This window comes from Leptidea sinapis, chromosome 15 (genome assembly GCF_905404315.1).
Source record: "Leptidea sinapis chromosome 15, ilLepSina1.1, whole genome shotgun sequence".
Classification (NCBI taxonomy): Eukaryota; Metazoa; Arthropoda; class Insecta; order Lepidoptera; family Pieridae; genus Leptidea; species Leptidea sinapis.
The window spans coordinates 9,610,752-9,631,361 of NC_066279.1; the positions used below are offsets into that span (position 1 = coordinate 9,610,752).

General features: G+C 35.3%; 1 protein-coding gene across 4 annotated transcripts in view; it reads right to left on the bottom strand.

Moving 5' to 3' along the window:
* Positions 1-4,282: 4,282 nt before the first annotated feature.
* LOC126968468 (cytochrome P450 4C1-like) overlaps positions 4,283-20,610 on the bottom strand; it is a 32,827-nt gene continuing 16,499 nt past the window's right edge. For 2 of the 4 annotated variants that reach the window (XM_050813528.1, XM_050813529.1), the window contains 5 exons: positions 19,374-19,434; positions 18,837-19,023; positions 9,502-9,653; positions 5,391-5,570; positions 4,283-4,625 (listed from right to left, as the gene is read on the bottom strand). In XM_050813528.1, coding sequence (XP_050669485.1) covers positions 4,468-4,625; positions 5,391-5,570; positions 9,502-9,653; positions 18,837-19,023; positions 19,374-19,434 — 738 coding nt within the window. In that variant the 3' untranslated portion in view covers positions 4,283-4,467. Of the gene's footprint in view, positions 4,626-5,390; positions 5,571-9,501; positions 9,654-11,928; positions 12,125-16,758; positions 16,892-18,836; positions 19,024-19,373; positions 19,435-20,610 lie in introns of those variants that run through there. The other 2 variants (XR_007730212.1, XR_007730213.1) reach the window with 2 other exon arrangements.

A 20,610-nucleotide genomic window follows, 5' to 3' on the forward strand; every position in this document is an offset into this window, starting at 1 on the left:
AGCTCATTCCACAGCTTTCTTCCACGTGCTGTAGCAGAAAGCTCCTTGAAAACCGGACTGTGGAGGGCCGCCACACATCCAGATGGAGGGGATGATATCCTAACTTGTGGCGTGTCGTGCGAAGGTGGCATTCGGCGGCAGGAATCATGTTAAACAGCTCTTCGGAACACTCCCCGTGATAAATGCGGTAGAAGACACACAATGAAGCGACGTCTCTACGCAACGCCAAGTGATCCAGCCGTTCGCAGAGTACTGGGTCCCCGACAATTCGAGCTGCTCTGTGTTGCATGCGGTCAAATGGATCGATGATACTGGGGTGCGCCAGACCAGAGATGACAGCGGTACTCCATGTGTGGCCGGACCTGCGCTTTGTAGAGCGCTAGAATGTGGGCCGGCTTGAAGTATTGTCGTGCTCTATTGATGACGCCCAGCTTCTTCGAAGCCAATTTGGCTTTGCCCTCCAGATGGCCACGGACTTGGCAATCGCTCGAGATTTTGAGACGCAGTATTCCGATACTAGGCGAGGCTTTAAGGGAAGTGTTGCCGAAGAGCGGTGATACGACAAATGGGGTTTTATTTTTTTACTGATAAACGCGCAAACTTGAGACTTCTGGGGGTTAAATTGGACAAGGTTCAATTCACCCCATTCCACGACCTTCTCGAGAGGGGACTCGATAGAAGACACAAGTTTCTTCCGGCACTGGCCGACGTTTTCCCGAGAGAGACCTGCATAGCCCGTGTATACGGCATCACCAGTGCTGTCATCTGCATAGCAATGTATGTTGGCGATGTCCAACATATCATTGATATGCAGAAGAAACAGTGTGGGAGATAACACACAGCCTTGGGGCACTGCAGCGTTCACGGGCTTGGGATTCGAGCAAAAACCGTCGACAACGACTTGTATTCTGCGCCCAGTGAGGAAGCTGGAGGTCCACTTGCATAAGTTCTCGGGAAGCCCAAATGATGGAAGTTTTGAGAGGAGCGCCTTGTGCCGTAGTGTGGATCTGAGCTTAATTAGCTCCTAATTAATATACAGTCACTTAACACCAAAAATACTACAATATAAATAGAAAATAACAATAAAATAGCTCATTAAGTCAAGATGTTAATTTCTTTGAATTTGGCTGTCAATTATTCTTTATGACCTAGGTTGTAAATAGCGCGAATAGCCCTCATCTGCAGCACAAATATCAAATCAGTCACGTTTATATTTACGTAATCGGCTCTATCGTGGGTGGTGTATTAGATTGAGACTTTGTAATAGAAAATTAAGATATCATGCGCTTTGTCAAGTAACGATTCGCCCGAGGCTATATACATTCTGCTTTCGGTTAATGGCATTCCCGTGATCTTACGAAAAACAAAATAATTTTTTTCTGAACGAATAATATTAGGTAATAAAGTTAAATAAAACAATGAGAATTATGTTTTCAGAACATTATTTTAAAACAGGTTTTTATTCTGTATTTTGAAATGTAGTCTGCAGAGAGATATGATATAATATGGTTTTGATATTAAGCCACACCGAAATACGACAAAATCAAATTTTCTTGACAGTCAAAGATCCAATGAGACTTTTTTAATTTTACTTCTTATAAACAACGCAATATTTGAACGTTAAACTTAATAAGAAGTTTTTGTAATAAACATAACGGCTATATTTAACAAATGTGTTGAAGATGAGGTTTTTCCAGATTTAATGAAAGGTGGTAAAATTATACCTTTGCTCACGTCTGCGCATAAATGTGATCTCATTTTCTTCCTTCATCCATTTTACCCATATTAAGTAGTTTACATATTTGAGAAAGTTATTTACAATGAAATGCTTTCTTATTTTACACTGAATAAACTGTTTCGTGAGGGAAAATTCAGTTTTACTAAGGGTAGAAATACTTACAGATGTTGCGTTAATGTAGCATAATATATTTAAAGTCTGTGACTTGTCTAAAGCCTACAACTGCGTAGAAAATAATACCTTATTGTGCAAATTGCAACATTACGGCGTGTCAATAAACTCTATAAAAATAATTAAATCATACTTGAGTGACGGATTACAAACAGTTATTAATGAAGCTTCAGGAGCCCCTATTGTTATGGGCGTGCCACAGGGTTAAATATTAAGTCCATTGCTTTTTCTTATTCATATAAATAAGCTGCCTCTCTATGTTAACGAATTAAGTGAAACGGAATTATTTGCAGATGAACAATTTCTTAATTTTTGAGGTAAACAGACCAGCTGAAAACGTCGACGAAGTGAATAATGCCCTTTCCAATGTTTTGGTTTACTAATAATAAACTTGTTATTAAAATCTAATAATAATCTTTTGTAGCGAGGTGGTACTCGACCGGTTAGCTCAGTTGGTTAGAGCACCGGCACGGAACGCCGGAGGTCTTGCATTCAAGTCCCACATCGTTAGTAAAATTTTCTTTTTCAAATTTTATTTGTGTATTAATCCTAGAAGTGAGGGTTATCACTTTAAAAACACAACATTTGGTTTAGATTCACAAGAGCGACATGTCAAGTCAATTTGCTAATACGCAAATATTGGGGTTGAGCAGGTTATCAACTGTAAAGTAGATCCTGTAGATGAAGCCACAACCTGAGAGTTGAATAACGCAAACAGAATTTTGTGGCGAGGCGCTACTCGAACGGTTAGCTCAGTTGGTTAGAGCACCGGCACGGAACGTCGGAGGTCGTGGGTTCGAGTCCCGCATCATTCATAAAATTTTGTTTTTAAAATTTTATTTGTGTTTTAATCCTAGAAGTGAGGGTTATCACTTTAAAAACATAACATATTGTGAAGAAATTGTAGAGATATAAATTTCTTTAGATATACGTCTGAAATGAAATTCTCATATTTTTACCTTATCAGGAATATTTAGCTGGCTATTTTTGCTTATTAGATTTTGAAGAACAGTGATTTTCAAAATAAATACACTAGAAGTAGAAAAAGACTTGCTATCCCAACTTTCAGACTTCATAAAACTAATGACACAATCATGGGGGAGAGTTAAGGAGATTGCCCAAAAGATGTTTTGATGTTGATATTTTTGTATTTAGATAGTTTGTCAGTTTTTTATAGTCCACTTTCAAATTTGTATGGTTTTGTTTCTTCGTTCTTAATTAATATCGTTATAATAATATTGTTTCAATAAAATGTTTCAGTGAAAAGTGACAGTGATTGTAAAATCTGTGATTGCTTTTTCTATCTTTATTAATTATCTATTACATAAAATTCTCGTGTCGTGGTGTTTGTAGTTAAGCTCCTCCGAAACGGCTTGACCGATTCTCATATATTATTTTGTGTGCATATTGGGTAGGTCTGAGAATCGAACAACATCATTTTTCACCCTCCTAAATGATAAAGGTAGTGCATTTTTTTTTAATTTTTAGATTTTTTTTAACATTAACAACATTAAAAAAATACATATAACACTAAATTTTCAACCCTCTACGATCAACACTTATTTTTCTATCTCTATTTTAATATTATTCTATTACATCCACAGATACGCACTAGAGTTGCAAGATGGCAATCTAATTTAATGATTATTAAAGTATGTTAAATTTTATGTTTATATTTTATATGTATCTAAGTATGATAAATTATAATATATCATTTGGTGGGTCTGCCTATCGGTCGTCATCTGTTTTTTTATACCTCAATATTTTTAATTATAGAGTTTATTTTATTACTTTATATGGCAATACAACGTTTGCTGGGTCATATATATAATTAAATAGCTGACCCGGCAAACGTTGTTTTGCCATATAAAGTATAATTCACGCGATAGTTTTATAAGTAATAAAATATTGCCTTTATAATAGCCTGTACATCATTTTGTTCTATTGTCAATAGTTTTTGCAGCGCACGCAAAAATAGGTTTTCGATTTTACACCTTGTGTTACAAAATAGCAATTTTATTACGGATCCCTAATTTTGAAAAAAAAAAACATAGCCTATAGCCTTCCTCGATAAATGGACTACCCAACACTGAAAGAATCATTCAAATCGGACCAGTAGTACCAGAGATTAGCGCGTTCAAACAAACAAACAAACAAACACTGCAGCTTTATAATATTAGTATAGATTAATATATAAATTAATTGGTGTGTGGTAAGAATATGGGTTTTAGCAATATTATTATTTCTTATTGATCATAGATTGCTGTAAGGATCGTTTTTGCAGTGCTATGGTTTGTAGTAATAGTAATAAAAAATTAAGTAGCCAACACAGTATGTAATTAATATTACTACGAGTATAACAATAAAACACTCTTAAGAAACGATTGATTTTAATATGAATATTAAAAAAGTTGGAGAGACAATTGAGTAATTTAAATTTGAAAGAATGAAGACCGTCACTAAAGTGTTTCCAATTATTATTACAACAATATACTATACCCAAATACGAAATAAAGCTTTTTTAAAACGTACTTTTTCAACAACAATTACGTTGTATTTTATTTATTTCTATATTGAATGCTAAATTCGTATCCAGAATGTGGTCTTAATACTGCATCCAATTTCAATTTTACGTTTGCAAAGTTACTGGAAACTTTGTATCGACGAAATAAATGCACCAACGTTGTCTTCATCGACATGACCGCGTATGTTTGACCTGTAGGTAAGAAATTATAGAATTAATAAAATAATTACAATTAACAAATCTTCACTTAAATATATTTGTATGTTTTTATTTTATATGATTATAAAGGGAAGAGACGAGTATGGCGTTCAGCTGGTGGTATTTGATACGCCCTGCCCATTACAATGCAGTGCCGTTCAGGATTCTTGAAAAACCCAAAAATTCTGAGTGGCACTACAATTGCGCTCGTCACCTTGAGGCACGAGATATTAAGTCGCATTTGACCAGTAATTTTACTAGCTACGGCGCCTTTCAGACCGAAAACACAATAATGCTTCACGGCAGTAATAGGCGACGTTGTGGTACCCATAATCTAGCCGGAATCCTGTGCAAAGGAGCCTCCCACTGGTATATCTGTAAAAGGTCGTTTAACAATTTTTCTTTTTATAATAAAATTTATATAAAATGCCTTTAAATAGTTCCTTCATCTTTATTTCCCTTCAATATTCTTCAGTGATCTATTACTTTTTTGAGTTGTCTGGTTTATCCCTAATTCAGACACTCAACTCTACCTGTTCATAGAATGTTCTTCGTATTTGTCCGATTGGTGTTAATATTTGCGTCGCAGCTTAACTTAAGCTAGATGTTTTGTTACTTTATTGTTTTTTTAAATGTTCTCACCTTTTTTGCTTAAAAAGCGGCCAATTAGATTCTATATAGATATCTAATAAGATTTCTTATATTTTAATGAGCATGGAAAATGGTGATTAGTTTACTTCACTTATTCCTATAACTCACCTATACAATTTCTTTTACCATAACTGAACGCTGCGAATGCGTGTGGATTTGCAGGTAGACGCTGAGGGTCTAGCCATCGTTCTGGAATCCATTGATCAGCATCAGGTCCCCACATAGGATGACGCATTGCAGCGTATAACATTATAATACCCACGTTTCCCTTCTTTAATACAGAATTTTCTGAAAAGATTAAAGATACTTATAATGTATACTGCGATAACAATGCGGAAATTCAAATCTATTTTTAAATGATGCATGCGATACCACTGAATAGGTAAAAAACTGTTCGGTGTGCAATACGCACATACACGTGTAAGGTTTGGTAGTTAAGGTGTATATAGTATGGAAGAGTGTGATAAACTGAAATCTAAAAATTTACAAACTTGCACTCCAGATACATCCGTCCTTAAGTAGTAAATTAAAATTAAGTTATCACTCAATTTGAAAACAAACAAATAACATCAATTTACATTGACAATGGTCAATTTATTTTGCAACAGTGTAATTACCTCTGAGAAAGACGAAATTAATATACTTTAAAATTATCATGAAAGTTTATATATAAGTTTTATTTTGAATATATTTTTTTTAGTTTTGAAGAGGGAACATTGTGTGTAGTGGCGCACATTAACGTATGTGTCCTTGTGTTTGAAATATGAAATAAAATATGTCTTGTGAATGTAGCCAAAGAATATTTATTTATTGAAATAATCAACAGCGTACACAATTATTTTTACAATCTTAATCTGGGTTTTACATAAAGCCACAAAAGATTAAATAAAGTATAAATTATAAAAAGAAATCATGATATATTATCAGAATAGACTTAAAAATACTATAATATACTAACAAATAAAAGATTACAAGTGTGCGCGCGCGCGAGTGCGTGCGTGTGTGTGTGTGTGTGTGTGTGTGTGTGTGTGTGTGAGAGAGAGAGAAAGTTGGAGTGTGTGAGTATTTTTACGATGAAGTTTTATTATTTCCGTTTTTACTTAATTTTATGATAAGTGGAATACATCAAACTCATCGTACTGTTTATTATAAGTAATAGTACAAGTAAATATGTAATAGTACAAGTACAAAAGACTTACTCCGCAAAATCAATTAAAGAAATGGGGACTCTTGCATCTATAAAATAAGTTGCAATTCAAATCGCAAAATTAACCAATATTTTTATTCACCTGGAAAGACAGGCAACTCTAGAAGAGGTAAGACTTCTAACGAAGTTATGGTTGTCTTCTTTACTTAAAACTGTACCTACCTAGTATAAGGTCATCTTATAAAAATAGCTCGGTTTTTTCTATAAATACCAATGTCATCGATTTTTTTAATCAATGTTCTTTCGTTGCCAACAACTTTTTAGCTGTTGGCTCTTAGTGTAAGTACGAAAAACACAACATAACCATTGAACCTACTGAGTATAGGTATCAAATAAGTATGTTACAGTACCTGCAAATGAATGGTAATTTCATAATAATAATCAATTTAAATAAGATTGTTTCAGCGTCTTTAAGAAACTTAAAAATATTAAATTTGAGTCGCAATGACCTTTAATATACGTTGCTTTTTATGTTTCTCCATTTCTGAAAGACCTTTCGGATCGGTGAAATAGGTGACAAACAATGCTCGCGTGTGCGTCACTGCTCGCTCGTGAGTCCTTACTGGCGAGTTCTCCCCATATTATGAACGGGCCTCGTTCACCATGTCCAAGTAAAGCTGTGATTAGTAACTTCTCAATTAACGTTAATTGGAAGCTACATGTTATGAGTATCTTTTGCCAATTTCACAAGCGAAAATTATGTCTTGAGCAACTACTGATTGGTTAAGTGAGTAATGAATCTATAACACGTCATATTCGTTCAATTTTACGTCAAATATCACTTTTCAAACGTCATTGCAGATTGTCATTTATGATTTTGTTGAATGTTGAGCGTTCATTTCACTATTTAGCGCCAGATGTTTGTTTGCTTTTGAAACTAGTAAGCATCTGGAAATAGTATAATACAATTTTTGTCATTTAGTGGTTACTTGTGTGTGTTGATAAAATTAAAAGAGAGAGAAGTGCATACTTTACACGAGAGGGATATTTTGTTATTATTAAATAGAAATATGGTGATATCTTGGAATTTAAATATACGCATACTTGGTATTTGTTCCATGGTAGAATAATCTAACTCGATCAATTGATGATGTGAAAAGATGCACAAAACAACAAATGATAATAATAGTAGGCACATAATATCATGTAACTGTCAAGTAACCGTGCTAATTGGCAGAAGATGTGGCAAGTTAGTTACGGGACAGTTAATCTTAAGATTAGTGTTACTTTAAGGTCGTGAAATTCGCATGCTATGTTACTATTGACTTTACTCAGTGATAAGCTTACTTGATAGTTTACTTGATGTGATGAAAGAGGGCCTAAGCTGGCGAGTGGCGCCGCCGCACGTAGGTACTTACAATATCGATACCACGGGGAGTGAGACAGGCCTGATGTAGCCCAGGATGTTTTATAAAAAAAAATATTTGATTAATTTTTTAATTTTAAAACCTACAAGGACATCTTTAAACCAGTGCCTTGTAATTTATGTTTATAATTTAATTTTGTCAGCTTTGTATAATGCCTTTTTGAAGTCAGTATAAAATTTTTTCAATATCTTATTTGATTGTGTGTTTTAGTTTGGTGTATGTGTGTCAGAGTAACAATTTCTGCAAAATTTTGCAGAGCAACCCCAAATATGAAGCTGTCATGGCGACAACTTTCGAGCGAACGTTATTTAATAATATCAGAACACCATTATTTTGCTGTTCCGAGTTAAGTTAAAACCAGCAGTCTTACAACTTTAATAATTATAAGCAATACCTTAAATTTGGTAATAGGTAATAATTACTTAAACTCTTGATAGCGTCCGCACAACGCAACAGCAGGTCATGTCAACTGCAACTGTGACTTCTTTCGCAAGACGGACTTTACAGCTACAAAGTAAGTATACTTAGTTAAGCAACGTTTATATAGAAACTTTTATATTTTTATAGATTTGAGCTCGAAGAGCCCAAAATCGTCATAAGTACAATTTGAATGCCTGAAGTTATTGAATTAGCGGGAAGTTGCAGAGATGGCCTTTAGATTTAACCATGTTCCTAATTTTAATTAATAATATGTATTAAGGCGCGGTCATACCTCAATATTCACAAAAATTGGTTCCTTTAAGAGTCGATTACAACATAACACAATGAAAATATTTGAACGCAAAAAATACAGTGCATAAAGAAGGACTTACAGATAATTTTAACCGAATAGAATATTTATATATAAGTTTAAATATCCAATAAATAATTTGCAAGATGCTTCCCAAAAATAAACTTTGAGGTCAAACATATCTGAATTTTCAGCGATAGCAACATTCTTTTTTTTATTAATATAACAGAGTTAGTTTTTCTACAACTTTAACCGAACTTAAACTGTCTTCTATCACATTTTTTTCAGGGGAGCGACTAAAATATTCCTTTGCAAACATATAGAATTCCCGCAAAGTGAAATACTATCCTCACCATAAATGTATGGCTTAAAGATAACTACTTTGCAGTATTATGGAACGTTCTTTCATGTGTAACAAAATAAATATTGAACCGAAGAGGTATGAGAGGGATAATTTTTCATGAATGTATAGAGATTTGGAAGTAATAAACTGTGTCCGGCCGATGGAACGAGTACAGTATCACAATATTGATGGTTATGTCTGGTACGCTTGTATTGTTTATAATAAGTATTATAAATAAGTTAGGTATTCTTCTACTTGATGGGGCATCACTGAGATTACTTTTGAAACTCAGCGATACGAGAAAAAATTAGAATTTTTTAGAGATTTACGTACAAATATTTTTTCGGAGATATTCTCAAGAAATATCTTTATATAAATTTTTCCATGCTAAGCTATAATATATAAGCTATATATAAGTATACGACATCTTCAGTACAATCTTCAAACATCTTCATTTGCCAAACACAGATAAAAACAATGCAAGCCAAATGCTAGGCCGTATACTTTTTTTTGGGATAACCATAACATAAATGGATATGTCAGTTACACCACAATACCACTTAAATACTCACTGAGCTGAACATCCTCATGAAGTACGCGGCCGATGACCGGAACAGCTGGACAATATCGAGATGTTTCTTTCAAAACTGCATCAATGTAAACCAGTTTTGATAAATCAGCTTTAGTAACATCTCTATCTGAATCTTCAAAAACTTCTTCTAGTCTAAAACATAATATCCAAATTCAACTTCGAGTTTGCTTCAATATAATATTTTAAATCTGCAACTACATCATAAATTTAATATAATAAGATTTTAACGCCTAAATTACGCGAAAATGTATCTATGCGTATTATTTTACGTGTAGCAAAAGACTGCCTATAGTTAGGATAATTTCAGTGGATGTATCTAAAAGCTATCAAAACAAGCTATAAGACAATATATAAATAAATCATATCTTTTATATTATTACACACACGACAGGCACAAATTAATAAAATTGAAAACCGTAAAGGTATTTTAGAATAAATATTTAGAGTATTTTCAATGAAAACAATTTGTTTTATTTTATCAGTGATTATGGTTTTATAATCAACTTTATATGTTTTTTCTAAAATAAAACCAAAATATACATGCTTTCATAGTAATTCTTTGACACATTCATATCTCATATATGTATATCACTATTGTTTGAGATAATCATTTTGTGGGCTAGCTATGTGAGCTTTTTAAGATATTGTAGTTACTTTGCGTATGCTACAATATGGTTCGTCATGCTACTAATATGGCCCTGCTTGTCTTCTTGGGAACGATGGCTGGTCCATTCACCAATTCGTAAACGAGTACTGCTTGTGGTGCATGGTCGATCTTTTATAGTGATTAAATCATTATATTTTCGTGATGCGGTTTCTAATTATGACAGAAATGACGGCCATCATGTTCATGAAGTATCCTTACAGGAGCAATGAAAACTCAAAAAATTACATAATACATTATTTACATTATACAGTATATTTTTTTATTACGTTTTTATGAAATATTTCATATTTAAAACGCCTTGTAACTTTGGACACAATTTGCATATGGAAACTTTATAAAATTATTTTTTTATGTAAGTTATCTTGTCATCAGAATATGTCTTTTATGTATATCAATGAGCACATATTATATATACTAGCTATGCGTGCGACTTCGTCCGCTTAATTATTGTGGGTGTGAATGCAGAAGTTAATAATAATGGATAAATATTACAACAATTCTTCTCTGTATACGATATTATATGTATTGCCGTCGAGGATCAAAGCATATAGGTTTCTGAGAACGCTCACACACGACAAAACCATATAAAGCTTTCCATGCGATAACCAAATTGTGTGCAAATTAATTATCCAAATGTTTTGAGTTTTCTATTTCTTTGGTTAGTTATGAGATTTCCGCAAAGTAACGCCTACTTCAATAAATTTTCTGCAAATTAATTACTTTTATCTGGTACTATTGCAGAGATTTGGGGAAATCAAATTTCTGAGCAGCATTATAGGTACCTCACTTTTAAATATAGCTTGTGAGCTGGCAATCCAGGGGCATAATGGGATTTTAAAAATTCTAGCGGATAATTTGTACATTCTGCGTCTTCCATTACCCTGTTAAAGGAGACATATTCTACACTTTCCCCCGAAACATGACTCAAAATTTAAGCATATATTGCAGCCACACTTGGGAGGACTTTGTAGAGCAGTGGACGTCTATACGACGTTAAAATAGCTATTTTGCATAACCAGTAGTTTGCGTTACTGGATATTTGCGTTGTATTTACATATTCAGATGATATGAGGTCTCGGATTGTTCCTGCTTGCTTAATATCACCTTAATGTTTTGTCTATTGCCTCAACTGTTTTACGGTAGGCCATTCATCCCATATAATAAGACTACAATAACGTAAAACCTTAGCTTTATTACTGTTTCTATAAATATTACAATAGGGGTGCTCTGTACGATCTAAGTCGATCGGAATTTAAGACATAGTACGGCCAGTTTTTCCTCCTGACAACAAAGTGACTGTGATGCCTGAATAAGCGACAACAAGTGTAAATTTACTTTAGCTTCGTATCTTTACCAAAATCACCTTGGTAAGAAAATCATTTCCCGTTCGTATAGTTGTATAGATCCGCAGTCAACTATCCGACGCGATCTTACTACCGTAAACAATGTACGTTGAATGAGTCAAAACCTGCGAAACTGACTATATATTCATCATCATATTGCTCGCGCGGTCCGTTCGATTCACATGTGTTACTGTTTGTTGTATATAATTAATTCCAAAATAATAGTCAATAATAGTCAAATAGTGTAAAATTACATATTTTTTAATAGCCAGTAAAACGATCTAACTTTTGGTGAAATCAGTTCTCTAATATAAGAATTTAATAAAACGTAATCAGTGACGGTACAATCAAAACTATTCATAAGCGTACTTGTTTGTGCCGTCGCTCGTGTCAGTCATCGTGCGTGAATCATCTTCAACGCGCAGTGCTGCGTTCAAACGAGCGAGTCAACTTGCCAGCCGCCGAGCTTCGTTTAATATCATGCTAGTATGTTTATAAACTGATCGGATAAAATATATTATGTCGCAAAATAAAACAAAATTTGGATGTTGTGATCGCCAGACTACATCATCAAACATTTTAAACTGTGTGTCCTGCAGATTCAAATTTCATTTAAACTGTGTCAATATTAACAATTAAGGATTAAAGGACTTATCGGAGGAATTTAAGTCAAAGTGGATATGCCCAGGTTGTCATAGTAAGCAGCCAAAATCGGATAATACCAACACACCACTTCGATCAGCCGTAAATATCCAATCACCATCATTTAATAATATAGAGAGAAGGACAAATAGTACAAAAAAATACGTCCGAAATATCAATAGAGAGTGTTTGACGAATTATCCGCGAAGAACTCCAAACTATATCAGACAATTTTAAAACGAACATATTAAAACAATTTAAAGTACAAACCAAAGAACTAGACAGTTTTAAACGAGTATCAGATTCCTTGAATACAATTGAAAACAGACCTTAACTCAAGGATCACTCCCATGGAACAGCACTCTCGAGCCAGTAATCTAGAAATTCAGAACATTCCCGAGCGCAAATCTGAGAACCTAATTACTATTGCTAAGCAACTTGCTTCTGTTACGAATTATAAGTTAAACGAGGCGGACATCCATCTATGCACAAAAGTTGCTAAAATAAACAGTGGGAGCCCCCTCTTAGATCCGTAATTGTAAAATTCAGTTTTCCTAGAATTAGAGACGATTTTCTTGCAGCGACACTCAGATTTAATAAAAAAGCAAGCAACGCAATTGAAAAGCTTAACACATCTCACCTTGGTATCAGTAGTACAAAAAAACCCGTATTCGTTGTTGAACACCTCTAACCATCACAAAAAGTCCTCCACGCAGTGTCCCGTAATAAAGCAAAGGAGCTTGGTTAAAAGTTTGTCTGGGTAAAGACAGGAAGGATTTTCATGCGTAAAACCGAAACATCAGAAAAAGTGCTGAAGATCTAACCAAACTAACCTAGAACCTAATCATTATCTCAATTTAATAACCTAAATAGTAATTCTTACTAATAATAATAATTACGTATAGCTAATTGTTTAAATTTTAGTTAATCTTTGTCTTAATTAATTACATATTTATTATTACATACATACACTAATTACCCTTACCAATTTGTTTGTCAACTGATAACATTAAAAATTACTATCAGAATGTAAGATTATTGAATTCTAATGCAGCTGAGGTACGTCAACTACTTAGCAAATTTGTAGACTTTTTTATGCTCGATGACATAACATAAAATTCTTGAATTGGTACTATCTAGTAACGTCTACAAGTTTCTGAATGTCTGCACCCTGTCAGAAATGTTGATAAGTCATCCTCATCTTGACATCTTATTAAAAGTTAAAACGAAAAGAAATACCATACCACTCACCCGTCGACATAATTTATATAAAGCCGAATATAAAGCAATTAATAAATACTTAGAATCTGTACAATGGAGTGATGAATTTAAGTCGTTTTTAAATCTTGAAATTGTTCTTAGCCTGTCTGGTTTTCTCAGCACTTAATATATCTGCTAAAGCAAAAAAATATTTTTTTTATTAATTTATTTATAATTCAGAGAGATCTCCATATATATTAGTAAATGTATTAGCTTATTACGTTAATATTGCGGAAATCCATAATTATACAATTGATTTAAGTTTTCCTGAGTGTTAATTCCGCCACGTTTGTATTATTAGTGAAATATATTTATAAACCTAGAGCTAACTGTACCCAGTGTTTCTGGAAGGAACAGTTAGCTCTGGCAGCAATCATTTTTAGGATGCTGTTACTGCTAACACGTAGACGCTGCAACATGGAAACTGATTTTTTGCGCATTATGGAATGGAAACCATCCACAGATGCCTCAGCAATCATTCGAGAAGCTCTACAACGTCATGGTAGCCCCAACAGCCTCCTAAATGCATTATTATATGTGACACGTAGAACGCTATAAGCCCCGCGCGAATATGACACCCACAAGCTGCTCGAGTAAAAAGACTGGCAGAATGCTTTGGAAAAAAACGCTTTAATATTATTTGTGCTTCGTGCAAACCTGCGGGCGAGCATATTACTCCTCACTGATAGCGCTCTACGCTCCCATTCTATGTCATAGTCATCTCTTAGGTCATTCGAAATGATGTGACCTAAGTATTTTAACTTATCAACACACTTTAGCTTTTTATTTGCGAGAAATGAGCAAGAATAATTTCGTGAATTGTGTTTTGGAGTTCGAAATACCATAACTTCACTCTTTGAGTTATATTTTAAGCCGTGAGCCGCTGCATATATCTCGCAAATGGAAATAAGCTTCCTAAGTCCTCCGATTGAGGGAGTAAGCAGTACCATATCATCTGCGAAACTAAGATTATTACAACAGGTTTCATCTATGTGGCATCCAACGTGTGTGCAGCTCAGTACCTCAATCAAGTGATTTATATAAAGATTGAAGAGTAAAGGAGACGTTTAACCTCCCTGTCTAACACCACATTCTAATCGATATTCTTCTGACAGAGCATCCATTCACCTAAGCTGATTTTTTTGATTGGTATACCAATACTTGATTAGGGCACTTGATTAGCCCGTGAATGCTGGAGTGCCCCAAGGCTGTGTGCTATCTCCTACGCTGTTTCTTCTGCATATCAATGATATGTTGGACACCTCCAACATGCATTGCTATGCAGATGACAGCACTGGTGATGCCGTATACACGGGCCATGCAGGTCTCTCTCGGGAAATCGTCGACCAGTGCCGGGAGAAACTTGTGTCTTCTATCGAGTCCTCTCTCGAGAAGGTCGCGGAATGGGGTAAATTGAACCTTGTCCAATTTAACCCCCAGAAGACTCAAGTTTGCGCGTTTACCACTAAAAAAACCCCATTTGTCGTATCACCGCTCTTCGAGAACACTTCTCTTAAAGCCGCGCCTAGTATCGGAATACTGGGTCTCGAAATCTCGAGCGATTGCCAATTCCGTGGCCATCTGGAGGGCAAAACCAAATTGGCTTCGAAGAAGCTGGGCGTCATCAATAGAGCACGGCAATACTTCAAGCCGGCCCACATTCTAGCGCTCTACAAGGCGCAGGTCCGGCCACACATGGAGTATTGCTGTCATCTCTGGTCTGGTGCACCCCAGTATCTGCTCGATCCATTTGACCGCGTGCAACGTAGAGCAGCTCGAATTGTCCGGGACTCAGTGCTCTGTGAACGGCTGGATCACTTGGCATTGCGTAGAGACGTCGCTTCATTGTGTGTCTTCTACCGCATTTATCACGGGGAGTGTTCCGAAGAGCTGTTTAACCTGATTCCTGCCGCCGAATTTCACCATCGCACGACACGCCACAAGTTAGGATATCATCCCCACCATCTGGATGTGTGGCGGTCCTCCACAGTGCGGTTTTCAAGAAGCTTTCTCCCTCGTACTACAAAGCTATGGAATGAGCTTCCTTGTGCGGTGTTTCGGGGACGATACGACATGGGTACCTTCAAAAAAAGCGCGTACACCTTCCTTAAAGGCCGGCAACGCTCTTGTGATTCCTCTGGTGTTGCAAGAGAATGTGGGCGGCGGTGATCACTTAACACCAGGTGACCCGTACGCTCGTTTGTCCTCCTATTCCATAAAAAAAAAAAAAAAAAGGGCAGTGAACTGTTCTGGCACTCCTGCACTTCTGATCTTGTCCCACAGTACTGGATATGACACCAGGTCAAACTCCCTAGACAAGTCAAGAAAGCAGGCAAAAACTGAGGTTTTCGTATTGGTATAGTACCCAACAGTAAGCTTTAACGTTAATATAGCACTTTCCGTTGACGTACCGGTTCTAAAGAGAATTGCGCATCATGGATTTTATTATTGAAGCTTATTTAACAAAACTATGAAATAAAAAATCTCTGGACAAAATAGAATATGAATACCTAAGAGAGGATTGCAAAAGGCTGATAAAGGACTGTTGTGTCAAATACACCAAAGGACTCGAAAATGAAGTTATGAAGAATCCGCTAAAATTTTGGACACACATTAAAAACATGAGAAAGATTAGTTCGAGGTATCCAGACACTATGACCCTAAACTACAAAGTATCATCAAATCTAAACGATATACCAGACATGTTTGGAATGCATTTCTCTTCAGTATATGAAAAAGATTTTTGCGATAACAATAACCACATAAAATTCCAGAATCATGGAATGAACCACTGGACGTCATAGGATATTTCGAATTCACACCTGAATAAGTCGCAAAGAAGCTTAAGGTCCAGATAATATACTGTGCTAATATGCTAGGCTTTCCCCTCGCATATTTGTTTAATGAATCCCTGCTGTCTGGAACATTCCCAGATGTCTGAAAGGAAGCAAGAGTAGTCCCTATAAACAAAAACGGACAGAAAGACCAAATAACTAATTACCGCCCAATCTCTATCCTATCTTCAATATCCAAAGTATTTGAATCACTGGTGCATAACGTTATTTATTCAAAAAAAATATAATACCACTAAACAACAAGGGTTTATGGCTAAGAGATCGACTAATACAAATGTTACTTCTTTTATTTCCGAATTGAAATTAGCCGAAGATCAAAACATACATATAGACGCGGTCTATACTGACTTTTCAAAGGTGTTTGAAAAGTCAGTATAGACCGACAAAAGTCAGTATAGACCGACATTCTCATTGGGAAATTACATAGATTCGGAATAACTGATAACCTCCTTGAATGGTGTGCTCCCTACCTTTTTAATCGATGGGCGCGACTAGTAATGGATGGAAAAGAATCTCAACCATTTGTTGCGTCTTCTGGTATACCCCAGGGCTCCATTCTGGGGCCTCTATTTCTCAATCTCTTCATCAATGACATAATACGATCTGTAAATCACAGCGATCTCATCTCGACATGTTATTTCTCCATAGGTTAATAAACGGCGGCATTGATTGTCCAGCTCTGTAACCTATATTTAAATTTTCTGCCAGAATACCACGACATCTATAGTTCAAATATGACATTAATTTTGATAGTCTTAACAACTTTAAATTAAAGCTCATTAAGTGTAATCTATCTACAGCCTCAGAATGGAATACTTACGTAGACTTATATAATAAATTGGTTGAAATATTGCATTCACAGATTTGTAATTAATATAAAAAGCTCGTAATTTACTAAATTTAATCAATATTTTTCTAGATTTATCCTTACTAATAATTTTTGTAACACAAAGCATGCTGATTACCTTTAATTGTAGGAAAAGTTAAATTTTATAAGTTAATGCAATGTAATTACTAAAACTGTAACTACTGTTTCTTATGTTGGTGATCCATTAAATAAATAAATAAATCATTTCAGCCGGAAGACGTCCACTGCTGGACAAAGGCCTCCCAAAGATTGCCATAACGCTCGGTGCTGTGCTGCCCTCATCCAACCTATTCCGGCGATCTTGACCAGATAGTCCGTCCCATGGGGGACTTACCAACACTACGTATTCCGGTACGTGGTCGCCATTTGAAGACTTAACTGCCCCAACGGCCATCTGTCCATCCAGGTATATGCCCTGCGCACTTCAGTTTCACAACCACCTAAGCTATGTCGGTAACTCCGAGCATAGCCCCCTCCATTGCCCGCAGAGCGATAATGAACTTCCTCATTAGGCCCATAGTTAGCGACCACGTTAATACCATGCTTGTGACGTTTTGAGCTCACGAAAGTTAGCCTCCCAGTTTTTTTTTTTTTTATTTTTTTTTTATTACAGCGTTAGTTCGCAATTTGTTCTTGATTGTTCTCTATAAACATTTGTTTGTTCTCGATTGATTTATTTAAAAAAAATGCAATTCATTAAAATTGGTTAGGTTAGGTTATGTTAGAACAGTTAAAACAACGAGTGCCATTACCAAATAGTAGGCGTTTCCCCCCATTAACAGGGGGCGGGGGCTAACTAAAGGGTTTTCAATTAATTGTTTTTAAATAAACAACAAAAGAACAAACAATTATTTATAGCGAACAATTAAGAACAAACTACGAACTAACGATATGCGATATTGAAAATTCAAAAATAGAAAAAATTTTTTTTTGTGGGGCTAAGTTTGATGAGCCGACGTTTTGCCCTCGAGGATGACGGAATTGAAAAGAGTATTAGTTGGAACCACGACCGGAGTTGCTTAAATTCCGTTAGCGCTACGACCTTTCAGCAAACGAGCTTGTCACTCACTTCTCATTGTATTAAATACTTTAATAATGATTGCGTCATACCTTCATATCACACTTTCAGACAATTCAACTAACTTGACGTATTACTTGTTAATTTATGAACCGATTGAAATTAAACATATAGTAAGTCCTATGGAGCAAACTGCAATCCAATAGTGAAAACTGCATTCGAATCGGCTAAGCCGTTACTGATGTTAGCGTGCACAAACAGACAAAAATTCAAAAAATAATTATATTGGGTTATATTGCGTTTATGTTGTGCCCCTGTAATAGTATTTCTTATTTATCTTCCATGTACAGACAGCCACCAGTTACTATTTTATTATATGTATTTGATTTGAAAGAGTAGAGTTTCTTCTATGTTGTTCTCACGAGCTCCATTTTTTTCATAATTTGGTAGATTCAGTATTTTAAATATTAATTATGACGAAAGTTTATTTGACTTTGACTTTTAATAATTTTTAGGTGAGCGGCAAAGCAGCTGTATATTAATTAATGTACTCAGTACTTAATATTTTTCTTATTATTTTCTTATTATACTTACACAAATCCATTTTAAATTAAATTAAGGGATTTTAATAGAAGGCAATAAGAATCAACAGGACTACATACTCTTCAAATATTTTTTGCTGTACATGCGGGTAGGTCCCAACTAATAGCAAAACAAATAAGATCACAGTGTTACTAGTTTCATAACCTGTCATTATCATAACTTTAATTTCATCTCTTATGTCTTCAAGGCTCAATTTTTTGTTTTCGTTTTCCAACAGATGGTATATGAATGGTTTATAAAGGGAATCTGTAACACAAAATTGAGCAAATAAGTCTTCGTTAATTTTTGAGATTTAAAAATATTAGAAATATACATATGACGAAGCAGAAAAAATTCTTTTGAATAAGCAGTTTAAATACCTGTTATATGTGTATTAAAATATCTATTTAAAGAACAGAAAAAAGGCCGAGACATAATATCATGTACAAAATTCTAAACGTTGTTATAGATTTTTTTTTAATATAGTGCTTAATTGTTAATCGGAAACTATTCTTAAATATCTTTATTATTTTTATATTTGCCTTGATAAAAAGTATTGCCACTTCGAACATTATACAACAATTAACCAAGCCGCGGTCAACGATAGACAGACATACCTAAGTATTTATCTTTATCTCGAGGGGTGTTTGCAATTTCATTCTTCTTCGTCTGCAGCATCTGCATGAAGAAGTAACGTAAAGTTATTTTCTTATTAATAATAGTTGTTGCATCACATTACATAGAATGTGATTAAAAAAAACGATGAAGCTTTAATTGTTGATAAAATGTACAGCTTTGAAATTCATAAGTCTAATTTATTTGATCTAAATCTTTTTTTATGCGCTTATCTGCCATCAGTTATCTATTTTAAGCAGATAATTATTTTCTGAGGTCTAGTCGGGTAAAGCGTATGCATCCAACAAACACAGCTATTCTTTGTGTTTACCAGCCAGCATCCCAGAACGCGGATAGTGCTGAGGACGGACTGCGAACGGTGGAAGCGGGCACGCTCGCAACGAACCCACTTATAGAACTGTGTCTAAGGGGCAACTGACAAGGATGGCTTCGCTTCATTGAGGTGGAGCAGAAAAAGAGGAGGCCTCCTTGTCGTAATCAATGTGGCAGAGCAACGGTATGGTCTAAGAGCCCGTGGACCCCAGACCTACGTTATTTTATAAAAGCTGAAAGTTTGTCAGCGCATGCTCCCAACACAGGTAAGAACGATGGACCATTATGGAGTTTGGGTTACAGTGGCTTTGGCAGGTAAACGGTACTAAAGATATGTAAAATACCGATGTAAATAGATCTAATAGTAAATTTTGATTTGTCGATTTTAATTTCAAGAAAATTAAGGGTGTCTGGCAACGGGTTGCCACGATATTAAGTGTCTGGCAATGAAGAACGTGATTTTTAATAATATTCTGAAGGTAATACCAAAAAATCACACTTTATTATTTGATGTATTTAGATCGGTATTTTACACACTTTAAGTACCGTTTACCTGCTAATGCCACTGTAACCCAAACTCCATAATGATCCATCGCTCTTACCTTTGTTGGGAGCATGCGCTGACAAACTTTCAGCTTTTATAAAATAACGCAGGTATGGTGTCCACGGGCTCTTGCTCTAGTTGGAAAGAAACAGCTCCTGCGTCCCCCAACGACGTTTATTTACGACTCTCGCTTTCACTACACCACCAAGGCCTCCAACATTGATCAAAGTACTTGGTGGAGAAGACAAGGTTCCGGTCCCAACCGGACCCCCAGGTCGGAAAGTTGGTCACGCGTCAGTCACGCGTAGAGAAACCACAAAAGATTTTTAAATCTTTTGTGGTCTGCGTCCCGATAGAACGTG